The 13086-nt window shown below is 29.5% G+C and overlaps 1 protein-coding gene across 1 annotated transcript; it reads right to left on the bottom strand.

Moving 5' to 3' along the window:
- Positions 1-7908: 7908 nt before the first annotated feature.
- Positions 7909-12071, bottom strand: LOC111013466 (hyoscyamine 6-beta-hydroxylase-like). The gene is made up of 4 exons (XM_022287918.2): positions 11812-12071; positions 10568-10818; positions 8457-8772; positions 7909-8312 (listed from the first exon to the last, which is right to left on the bottom strand). Exons 1-4 carry the CDS (start codon positions 12013-12015, stop codon positions 8061-8063), a joined length of 1023 nt encoding a protein of 340 aa, XP_022143610.1. The 5' UTR covers positions 12016-12071; the 3' UTR covers positions 7909-8060.
- Between the last annotated feature and the right edge of the window lie 1015 nt (positions 12072-13086).

Genomic DNA, 13086 nt, shown 5'->3' with positions numbered 1-13086 from the left:
GGGATGTATACTTTGCTATTAAAGAACAACTTTTGATGAATGGAATCTCAAATTGAGTTTAGTTGTCTCTCTCAAGTTGTTCTTTTTTTTTTAAAAAAAAAAATTCTTGTGTTTAGAAGGCATATTTTAGAATTTTTGATATAGTTTGATCAATTAGGTTGTGGAAAGTTCAAAATCTTGAAGATAAAGAACAAGTTCTCAATTTCTTATTGAATGTTAAACACTTTTCCAAGTAAGATATGTTTAACGACTTTCTTATTATTGTTGTGAGGTCCACCTTAAATAAGAGAAAGTTCACTTCAAGCATAATTGAGGTGGATCCTTATTTCTGGGCAAGTGCGACGTAGGTGTCACGGAGGAGCCACGTACGTCTTTGCCTCCTAGCTCTAGGTTATGTGGACACAAAAATCTAGCATCAGTGTGGTATTTTGCCAAATGCACTCCATGTCAAAGTTAGAACTTATGGTAAGAGCAAACAAGTATGGAGCAAGTAGAGTAGAAAATAGAATCTCGAGTAAGAGTCTGCTTGAGAGTGTGTGCTGAGTTCTCAAAAGGAGTTCTGTAGGAAAATTCGAATTACCTTGATTAGGAGTTTTCCTAATTTTTATATGAGGGGATAGGGAGGTTGAGAGAGTGTGAGACAGATAAAGAGGGCCGAATGTGGCGTGAAGGGATCATGGTGACCACCAACATTCTTCATTCTTCTGTGCGTTGCATAAAGGGGGTGTGACGGTGTCCTGAGCGATTCTCTAGAGCATATCGCGGTTCGAGCTCAGTGTGTTAGCATCTTGATCACTAGCTGTCTCTTGTACAGGTTGAGGTGCGCTCAGCCCCATAAACCAATTTGTTTGGAATTAGGCACAGTGTGCTCGACCTTTGTCTGATTCTCGTTGACCCGATCCACATGGCTCAATTAGAGCTCAGACGTATATGTCGACTTAGATTAATTATCCAATATCAGAGGTAGTTCAAAATATTGTTTTTAGTCTCTCTCAAATTTAATGCTTTCTTTGTATTCTTGTGTTTAGAATGCATGTGTAAAATTTTCAATCTAATTTAATCAACTAGATCGTGGATAATTTGAAATCTAGAAGATAGAAACAAGGTTATTTATTTCTTTATAATTATTGTTTGTTTTATTTATTATTTATTATTTTTATCATCATTGATCATATTTCCAAGCAAATATTTGTTTAACTTGATTTAGCTTGAATAAGTAAGTTCTCAAGTATAATTGAGGTAATTTCTATAATCATCTAATTTTAAATCATGGTTTTTCTTTTAGTTTAACAACATATAATGGCGTTGATTTGATTTTTCGATCATTTAGTCAAGGATGAATTATCTTTTTTTAATGCAATAAATATGATGGTTGAGAATTTAAACGTCTAACCTCGGATTACTCCATTTATTCTTGAATTTATGCTAAAGATTGTCCATCTAAACAAGGATTTGTAGTGAGAAATGTAATGGAAATCAATCACTATCCCACCGAATTACTATACCACTTTTAAAATGATAAAATAATTTTTGTCTAATTAACATGGAAATCAATCACTATCCCACCGAATTAGGATTTTCTCAAACAAAAAAAAAAAAGAAAAAAAGAAAAAAAAAAGATAAAATCAGTCTTAAAACATGATTTTTGTTTAATTAACCTCATTTGTCCCACCTCGCATATCTCGAATTTAAGTCATAGTACGTCGTGTCAGAAATGTCCCATCATTGAAATTAAATACTTAAAAACACTTTTTTGTAATTACTTTAAAAAAAATATATGATTTTTGTTTTTTCATAGTGATTACATTAAAGTTGAGTTCCCGAACTTTGAGAGTGGTATCAAATAGGTCACGACATAACTGTCTAATAACTTCTTAAACTTTTAATTTTCCATCTAATTAATAAGTTTTAAATTTTAAAATATCTATTAAATTCTTTAACTTTCAATTTTGTGTGTAATAAGTGTTTAACCTATTAAATATTTTTTAAAATTCACAAACTTATTAGATACAAAATTGAAAAATTTCACCGTTCTAGTTGACACAAAATTCATTTTTGTAATTAATTAGTTTGTGAAGTTTTAAAAATATCATAAAGGTTAAAGACTTGTAGGACACAAAATTACATAAAATTGAAAATTTAGAAACCTAGTAGCCCTGAATTGAAATTTCATTGTTGTAATGGATATAAAATTTAATTTTGTGACTAATAAATCTGTAAAATTTTCTAAAAAATATGTTATTAAGGTTAAGGATCTATCAGACACAAAATTGAAGGATTAGGAACCAATTGGACACACGATTGAAAGTTTAGAGATTTATTAAGCACCTAAGGGACCTATTAGACACAAAATTAAAAGTTTAGAGACCTATTAGATACAAAAATGAAATTTCACGTTCTAATAGGTACAAAATTCAATTTTGTGATTAATAATTCCATCACTTTTAAAAAATGTTGCAGAGGTTAATTACTTTAATGGATACAAAAATTGAAAATTCAGTAACTAATTAAACTAACATTGAAATTTCAAAGATTTATTAGCCAGATCTATTAAACACAATAAAAGTTTAGGACTCATTTGATAATGATTTCTATTTTTAGGTTTTGGTTTTCCTTTTTTTTTTTTTAATTTTCTTAGTGTTTAGTTTTCTGTTTTAAACAAAACATGTTTGATAACTGTTTTTTGTTTTTAAAAAATAGAAAATCAAACATGTTTGATAAACATTTTTAGTTTACTATTTTTAAAAAGTTAGAAAATTGAAGATATATATTAGAGAGAGAAAATTCAATGTAGGGTAGAGATGAAAATAGTGTGGGACAGGAGTGAGGATGTCATCTCCCATTCTCGTGCTTGTTAAAAATTTTAATAATCCGTCTCCACCTCGTTCTTTGGTCCAAAAATCAAGATCCACGATAAAGAATTCTTATTTGGGGACGGAGATATTCACGAGAAAACTTACTGATTTTATAATTAATTTTAATTATTTTTAGAATTTAAAATATAAAAAAGTGTAATAAATATATGTTAATTATTTCTAGAATTATTATTTACTAGTGTAAATAATTATTTTTAAAAAATTATTAAATATTTTATTCACAATTTAGTAAATATGTCAATAAAATATATATTAATTAATTAAAAAATAGAATCGGGAATCAAGTTGGGACATGTATTTCCTATTCTTGGAGTGGACATGACCTTGCACGAATTTTTGTCATCTTAAAATAAAAACATGAAAGTACAAGTTTAGAGAGATGTAAATAAACTTTTGAAAGAGAAATTTTAGAGAGACAAGAAAAAGATTTAGAAAAAGAACAGTGAAAGAAAAGTTGAAGACAAAGAGAGATGTTTTTTTAGAAAAATAGTAAATTTGAGAGGAAAAAATACTATTAAAGATAAAAAAAAGAAATTACAACGAAAAAGAAAAATTACAGTGAGAAAAAATTTAGAAATAAAAACAAAAATCAATATACAGTCGTTAGAGAAAATAAATAAATATAAAGAGAAATAAAAGTAATAATTTTAGAAGAAAAATAAATTAGGAAGATAAATAAAAATTATAAGGACAAATTTTAGAGACATAAAAATTCTGAAAAATATTAAATTTTTAGAGAGAGAAATTAGAGTGATTTATTAGAAAAAAAGAAAAAAAATAATATATGAAGATAAAAAATTTGGAGAGAGAGAAATAATGATAAATATATAAAATATTAAGATTTTAAAGAGTGAAAAATAAATTTTTTTAGAGAGATATTTATGAAGAAAAAAAGTCTAGAGTGAGAAAGAAATTTATAGACAAATATGTCAAAGAAAAAAGATCGAATATTAAAAGAAAAAATGAGATTTTGGAAACAAACAAAATGGTTATATAATAATCCTTTTTAAAAATTAATAATCTATTAGAGATAATCTTTTAAGTACCATGATTAAACTTATAATTTAAACTTTAAATGTTACTAAAATAAATAGTATTAATAAAAAATTCATTTCAAATAAGGTAAAGAATTTAATAGAATTTATAGTATTTCAAATCACATTTATTTTTTAAATGACGTTAAACAAATATGTATTTATAAAAATATTATTACTTTTTTTTCTTAATTTTTCAAAAAAGTCACAAATTTATTGGCTTTGAATTAGTAAGGAATTGGGTTTCTTTAGGTCGTAATGCAATTTATACCATTTTTAGAAAATTTAAACATAATGCTATATACATATATTATCTTTTACGCTATTCTTTTAATTCTATCCTTCAAATTATTTCTTATAATTTTTTGACGGTGTAAAATTAAATATTTGAGATCATAACAAAATAAATATGGAATACAGGTCTTAATCAGTTAAACTAGACTAAGTTAGCTTGAAATGCTTATTTATTAATATAATATTTATTTTAATTTTTAATTTTTACGATTCTTCTAAAAATATGTATACAACCCTGGAGAAGAAGATTCAAATCCAGACCTCCTTTAAAAAAAAAGAAACCTAGATCTGTGTCTAAATTCGCGCCTTAACTAATTGAGCTATATTGTGATTGGTCAAATGAATTTGGAGAAGCAAAGAAACGCATTCTAATCTTAGAAAGTGTGTTTAGAGACAGTGACGGATTCAGAAATTTTTTTGAGGGGGCTTCATACTACTTACAAGTGAGAATTCATAAAAATAATATTGAAGTTGGCAAGATTCTTTTAGTAAATATAGTCTACAAACTTGGTCTCGAATACTACCATTGTAATCGAGAATTTTAGTTCTTCACCAAGAATTACTGGTAATTTTTCTAAATTCTATGTAAAATATTTATCGAATATTAATTATTTTTAGTACAAAAAGTGAGGGTGGGGGCTTCAAACTCGAAGATAAGTGCCAATTACCTATAAGCTAAGCTCATATGTTTCTCTACCAGAACATTAATAATAATAAAATTAAAAAATAATCTCCAAATAGTAAAACTAATTATGTATCAAATGTAAAGATAATACAAATGTATCTTAGACAATTAAATTAACAATTTTTTTTAGATTATGCAAAATTGAAATTAAAATTTATAGGAAAGAAGAAGGATTGAATATAAAAATGATGATTTAAAGAGTGAAAAAATATATCAGGACAATAATTTATAAAAAAAAAACATTACCATCTATAACGTTGTAACAACAACAAAAATGTATAAATTAAAAATAAAAATAAGCATTTGAATTGTGAGCAAGAATTAAATCATAAAGATCCCACCAACTTTATATATATATATATATATATATATTTTTTTTTTCTGAAAAAAATATTTGACAGAGGAAATTTGGAATTTCTCTTCATTTTTCATTTTTTAAATTGAATTAATATATGATTTCTTTTTATCTTCAAAAATAAAATTGACGATTTTTTTTTCTTTTATAAAACTCACGGCAAAATTGAATAGGAAAAATAATGGGAAAATCACAAATTAAGCTCGAACACGGCCACTGGGATAATACGAATTAAAAGACGAAGTACAAATAAACAAAACTACAAATAAAAAAAACGCATTATTGGAGGCTAAGAAATACGGAATACACAGAAAAAAGTAAAAGCACGAATGTTCATGGTCAAGCAGCTAAAAAATATAAATTATAAAAAAGGAAACTAAGATTCTAATTAAAGAAAAAAAAAAGAAAAAGAAAGGAAAGGAAAGACGCAGGGTATAGGAAATTTAAACAAATAAAAAGAGAAAAAAAAACGAATTGAAAATTGAGAGGAAAGTGAATCGTAGAGAAGGGTAGTAGAAAATTGAGGAAAGTGAATCGCGATTTAAAGATGTGATTTCCTTTTGTTTGTTTCGATGTAGAAGGTGCAAATCTATGGTGGATGAGGTTCTTCATCACCCACATTTTCGTGATAAAGATCGGTTTATGTGGCTTGATGACTTTGGTGCTATCTTATCGGACTTTTGGATTGAGAGGAACAATAGAATTTTTAAAGGTGGAGAGACATGACCCTTGTGTCTTCTTGTGGGCTTATTTTTGTAATTATTCTTATGGCCTTATTTTGCTGGACTGAACCACCATTTTTGTTTTAGTTGGGCTCCTTCTTGGGTTTTATTCTTTCATTTTTTCTTGAAAACATTGCTTCAATACAATTTTTGTACAATTTTAAACCTTTTTAGAGCTTGTGGAACTGATTTTGAGGGCCATTCTCGAATTCGTAAAGTTTCTATTTTCTGCTGTCCCAGTTATGTCCTTGCAATTGAATTTCAAGAGCAAGTGATTGATGCTTGGGAAAGCCATGGCTCAAAGTGTGGAATATGAACATGCGACTACTCTAACAATTTTTTTAATTCAAACAATATATTACGAGGTGGTCTATATCGAATCTTCAACCTCGTGGAAGGCAATTATGCCGTAAAACCACTAAACTATGTTCGGATTGGCAACGATTTTTCTAAAAATGGAAAAGGAAAGCACGTGGTATGTCCTAAATCGAGCTTCTGATGGAGGCCTAACATCTTCCAAAATATCTTGCAGCCCCCAGAATGAGCTATTTTGTAACTCCTGAGAATATCCATTGGATCTGATGACACTTCTCAGTAAGTTCTATTATTGTAAAGCCCTGATATTTGAGGAAATATGTTTCCTTAAAATTTTGGTCATAGCTTGTGAGAATTGTTGGAACAACCTTGGACTCTCAGAACACATGTTGTGCATTCATGTCTACTTATCCTGCTAGGAAGGCAACATATTTACAGAATGAAACATTCCCGGAAAAGAGACGGTTGCAGTAGCGTGTAGAATCGTCGAATATGATGGTCGCGTTTTCTGAAACCTTCTCACCCCTTCCATGTTCATGAATTTGCATTGCATGATCCTTATTCCCAAGTTTTTCTCTTGTTTGAACTGAAATAATGATAAGTTTATAGGGGTGTTTCTTCAGAATTACCTGTATTCAATAGTGTAAATGAGCTTGATGTTTGCTTTTAGTTGCATAAGTCCCATGTAAGGAAGAAAGATGCCCTCATTGAGATATCATGTCTTGCCAAGCCTATCTATGCTTAGGGTTTATGTATTCCCAATCTATCATGTTTGGGAAGTTCGGAGGTTAAAATCCCCACTCTCACGTACTGTTGAACCAATCTGTCATGTTCGGGAATAAGGAATTATATTTCTATTCTCTGGGTGCCTTGAGTTAATGAGATATTAGAATGCAAGAACATGTGTGATTATATTTCTATTCTTTGTTAAAAAATGCCCCTATTTTTATTCTATTTTTAGCTGAGCTTGATGCTAACTCGATAGACATTAAGCCCTTCATTTGAAAAGGAATGGTCTCATATTCTATTGTCTCGTGTGATTAGTTGAGATGCGCGTAAGCTGGCACAAGCACTTACGGATATATATAAAAAAAAGTCTCATTCTCCTTCTTTATAGTGTTATTGTAAACCATTTGATCTACAGTACTGTTGAATACGAGGTAAATCACCAACCAATCCAAAAACTTATGGTAATACTTTTTTTATTTTCCTTTTTTTAGAGATACTTTAACAGTTCCCCCTCCACTTGTAGGCTTGAAATTTGCACAAGCCCTAACAAGTGGTAACCAATATTAAACGAGGAGTAAATAACATTAGGGACATAAGACTTCTTGGTCTGATACCATGTTAAATCATCATTGAACCAAAAAGCTTAAGTTTATGGGTCATGGTGAATTTATTAACACATTAATCATTAGTGATGGAGAGTGACTGAATTATTCATGAACACATCTGTTTATAAATGCTTTTATTTATACTTTTGGAAGGTCTCTCTTTAGAATTGAAATTTCGAAAAGGCTACGTATATAACCCCGTTGGTTAAGTTATAAGTTTAGTTCTTAAACTTTAAGAATATTTAGTGTTACTTTCCTTAAGTTTCGATTCGTCATTCTCTGTAATCCTCACTATCAATTAAGTAACACTGCAGCATCCTTATTGAATAAATGCTGGCTTGTTCGATGTGATAAACACATGACATTCTTTACTGAGGAGTATGATGTTCTTGTTTACATTATGATAAAAGAGTAAGAGTATTAGATATGAAAGAAAGAAAGAGTTTTAAGAGTGATCAGAGCTAATATACTGTATGACTGCCTTAGTATCAGCAGCCATGGGTAAGTAGTTTCTTTGGAAGTCTTTGAACTGGAGGGAGTGATAGAGTGAAGGATTGGCCTCATTTATCATACATTTTGCTGGTTCCATAGTCGCGTCATCTTTAGGATAAACTAGATACGTTATGCTTTGTCGAGACATCTTTGCATTTATCACGGCTCGGTGTTCTCCTGCTTTCAGCTTTCCGTTGCTTACCACCTACGTAAAACCATCGAGTTCTTAGTTAAGATTTCGAAAGTAGTGTCAGATGTATGCAGCGATGTAGAATGACTATTTAAGAGTCCCATCAAACTTACTTAAGATATTTCATGAGTTCAATCTCTCGAATAGAGAGCAACGTACCTGTAAAACGAAGCCGATGTTAACCACAAAGGCATTATCTACTGGATGAACGCCGATCCATTGGCCATCCTTGAGGACTTGAAGGCCATTTATTTGTTGAAACAAGATGGTGATGAGGGATGGATCACAATGTTGGCTCAATCCCAAAGTCAAGCTAGGGTTTGGGCATGGAGGGTAATGGTTTACCAACAACAATGGATTCTCACTCATCTCATCCCCAAAGTATCCTTTCCCAAGTCCCAATCCTTCACTTATAAGCTCTAATATTTCCACAACCAGCTTTCGCATCACAATGCAATACGCTCCGACCACCTCCCTAAAATAATCCCAAAAGTTACAAATATAGTACACTGATCGATGTAATCATCGAAGTATGAACAACGTATTGATTGCATCTATTTAGTATATAAATTTTGAACTGTATTGTATATAATTTGGTGCATTCCGACAGAAAGAATTAGTCAGCCGAGCAAAATAAAGTGGTATACATGTTATGCACCTTTTTTTAAGCAATGTATAAAATTTCTTTATAGAGCGTGCCAGTGAAACAAATTCGAGAGGGTGGAGATTTAAATTCCTAACCTCAAAGGAAGAAGTATAGATGCATTTATTGTTGAGCTATGTTGCTACCGTGCTACTCTATTCTATGAACATGTTGTCTTTGCCTCTATAATTTGTTTGACATATTGTGTCAAAATCAACAAGATAGGTATATCAAAGTGAGAATCATAACTTAGAGCTAAGAAAAATATAATTAGAAATTTTCAAAGCTAATGGGCTAAACATGAAATTTAATCTAATAATAATGATGATTTTTTCAAAATTAGTCATGGTAAATCATTGATCAACATAAATGGATTGAATTGATTTGGGTTGTTTGATAAATTATCATCAATGATTGTTATGTTAGCTTGAATTATTTTTTAATCATTGATTCACATTATCAATAACCATGGCTTGGTTGGAAGGCTGTTTTCAAATTGTTCTCTCTATTAATTTGAATAAAATTTCACTTCATAGCTTTTAAAAATAATTAGTGAAATTTCTATTTGATAAATTGTGATTTATGAAAATAGACCATAGTTCACCTTTGTCAAGCTCAATTGACATCAATTGTGGTCTATACCTCTGGACCACAACTTACCATCAATTGTGGTCTATGCTATGTGCTACCAAACGTGATTGTTTAACAACTCAAATTTAACGGAAAAAGAAAAGTATAAAGTTTCACAAAAAAATTTGAAAAGCCTTCGATTAAAGACCCGCCGTTGATAATGTTTTTATTTCTTGTTTCTTATTTTCAGTTTTTAAAAATCACAAAGTGTTTGGTAAGACCCTATTTGGTAATGATATCGTTTCTTGTATCTGTTCTTTCATTTTTAACAAAGAAAAATAGAATTACATAACTACAGCATCTTGGATTCAAGGAATGACGAAATAGAATTTTTATTTATATGTTGGAAAAAATTGGAAATTGGAAGAAGAAATTTGTTTTCGTTGTTTCCAGAATTTCTACACAATTTTGAGAATATTTCTAAAAAATGAGAAAAAATAAATATAAATAGTTGTCAAATACTTAGATTTCTTAATAAAACTAAAATTAGAAACAAGATACGGGAACATTACTAAATATGTCCTAATTATTTTTATTTCTAGCTTGTTTCTCATTTTGAAGAAATGTTTCCAAAATTAACACAATCAAGTTTTTTGTTTCTAGTTTTCATTTCTAGCTTTTTCTAAAACATAAATAAAAACTTTTAATTTTTTTATCATTTATTGATTTGTAAAATGCACAATAAATATTAAAATATATATAAAGCATATAAATTTTGAATATTAATTTTAAAATTTAATTTCCATATAAAATTTTACTTTTTTAATTTAGAATTTAGAGAGCAACGAACCAGAAATGATTATAAAATATATTTCTAAAAAGGAAGAACAACAGAAACAAGAAATAGGTACCAAATACATATTTTTTATTTTTTATTTTATATAAAAGGTGGAAACAGAAAACGATAAATAAAAGAAACAAGAAACGGAAATGTTACCGGACGAGACATAAATAAATAAATATTTACAAATGAAAGGGATTGTGTGTGTGTGTTTACCTGTAATTGGAGGGATTTTGAGGCCAAAAATGAACATATTTGTCCAAAGGATGGCAATTGAAGATCAATGCATCTCTCCAGCAGTGAGTCTTTTCCTTCACAAAATTCTCACTGCTGGTGTAAACTCTGCAACTTCTGTTGGGGTCCTTGGAGCATTCCCTCTTTTTCTCCGGTCCCGACATCGCGTGAAATTCCTCGAATACCCTCATCGTCTCCTCTATTAACGTTTTCGACACTCCATGGTTTATCACCTGTCTCACCCAAAATAATAATACTTTAGGTTTTAACCTTTGTTTCGGTCTTTGAAAGAGCTTATTTACTTCCCTACGATGTTCATTTTTATTCCTGAATTTTTAAAAAGGTTAACATTTCAGCTTTCGTTGTTATTTTATTGTTAATATATGTCCTCTCCCAATATCTATCACAACCCATCCATGTGACTTGAGTACAGATCCATATTAATACAATACGTTAATACATATATTTAAAACTACCATGTCCATTGCAGGAAGACAAACGGTGTTCCAAAATGTATGCTAAAGTTCATATATTCTTAAATGAGCACTCAAATTAATGCAAATTTAAACGTAATAATTTTTTTTGATAATATTAGAACTAATAATTAAGGATGGAGATATGTGTTAAATAAAGTTGACCAAGAGGGGGTCTTATTAAAGTTTTTAAGAAATTTTATTAAAATATATTTCTCTAAAGAAACGTTATTCACTATATTATTGATAGTTTTGAATCTTAAACAAAGTTGACATTGTGCTCAATTATTATTATTGTCTCTTTTAATGTTTATGTTGTGTTTAATTCATCCCCTCATTCTCTATCCTAACCAAATAAATGAATAAATAAATAAAAATCTTATCCTGCCATCATTTAATTTTACAATTAAATCTTAATTGGCGTTGTTTTTGTGTTTTTAGGGTGGGAATTCGAACCCATAACACCATCCAAAATATATGCCAAGGTATGCTGGTTGGCAAACCCTTACCAATTATATACCCTTACTTTACTTGTTCATTAAGTTTTAGCTAATCAAATTTAAAAATACAACTGTTGAAGATTTGTTTAAATATTGCAATATTAAAATATAACGATAAGAAACCAAACAAATTTTTACAAAAAATTTCAAACCTAAAAATAAAATATTAAAAAATAAGAAACGAGAATGTTAACCTAAGAGAAAAAACACAAAAGAGAATAAAAGAAGAGAAGATTCATAAGCGCTCTCAAACCTGGAAAAATCCAAACTCTTGGGAAGCATCAAGGATTTTGTGAACGAGAAAGGCTCGGTCATGGTCGGTAAGATCAACTACCGGGATGGCGTTCTCCACTGGAACGGCAACGTTCCCGGGCCTCTTCTCCGGCGGATAAACATAACTTTCCGGCACTGATTCAACACCTACCCAGTTGGACACAAAATTCACCTGATCTCCCATATTACTACGGTCGATCTGATGCGTCGTCGTTTTGCACCCAAAAAATGAAACTCAAGTAGCTGCTTTGTAATTTATGTAGTAGAGAGGTTTCTTCTTCATACGGCATTAAATACACATGCAACTTGCTGCAACAAAATGCCACCAATATTTTATAATTTATTATTCGTTTATTTTTGTAAAATTACAAGTTTAGTCCTGCAGCTAATCTTCGATGATTGTTTTCAATCTTATATCGAATTAGTCATTAAACTTTAAAAGTTGTCTAAGAAGTCAGAGATCTATTATAGGAATAAATTTGAAAGTTTAAAAACCTATAGGGGACGGTCTCATTGGCAAAGCGTACAATATCTTGCAGTATTACCTATCTTGTGTTCAAACTTCAGGTGAACTTAGTACCAAAAATTCTAGTTGTTTTCTGGATCCGAGTCTTGGAACAAGCGTCGGAGCTCTCGATTATAGGAAAAAGTTTAATAGATTTGATTTCGGGTGTTATAAAAAAAACCTAACAATGCAAAATTATCTATTAAACAATAAACTTACAATTTAATCTCATTATTGGTTTATATTAATTAGCTTAAAGTTTTTTTTCATCAATAGTTCTTATAATTTAGTTAAATCAAACAAATTTCTTATTCACATGTCGCATTTTCTTTCGATATGATAGGTTAAAAACAGGAGAAAAAGTGCTTTCTAAAAATTAGGGCTTTTAATATACATTAAGACTCACTCTTTTCTACCTCTTTTCTTTTATATCAAAATTTCAAAAAAAAAAAAAGAACAAAGAAATGAAGTGAATTTTTAAGGAAGATGAATTTTTTGTTTTTGCAAAAATCACAATCTCAAAACCTAATTAACCTTCTTTTCTTTTGTTCGTATTTCATAAATATGTCAGGTAAGAAAATTATCGATAGAAATAAATAGTGGTATTTTGAAGACCAACAAATCTAATTATATAATGAAATTTTTTTAAAATTATAGGGTAAAAATATCAAGACCAAAAAAGTAATTTAACTTTATTATTGTTAATATAATTATTATTATTTTGCCTTAATGCTTATTTTATTACCAAAT

The sequence above is a fragment of the Momordica charantia genome (assembly GCF_013281855.1).
Source record: "Momordica charantia cultivar OHB3-1 chromosome 9 unlocalized genomic scaffold, Mcharantia_2.0 BLBB01000009.1, whole genome shotgun sequence".
NCBI lineage: Eukaryota > Viridiplantae > Streptophyta > Magnoliopsida > Cucurbitales > Cucurbitaceae > Momordica > Momordica charantia.
Note: the sequence above shows the minus strand (reverse complement) of the source record. Positions and strands in the feature narration are given on the sequence as shown.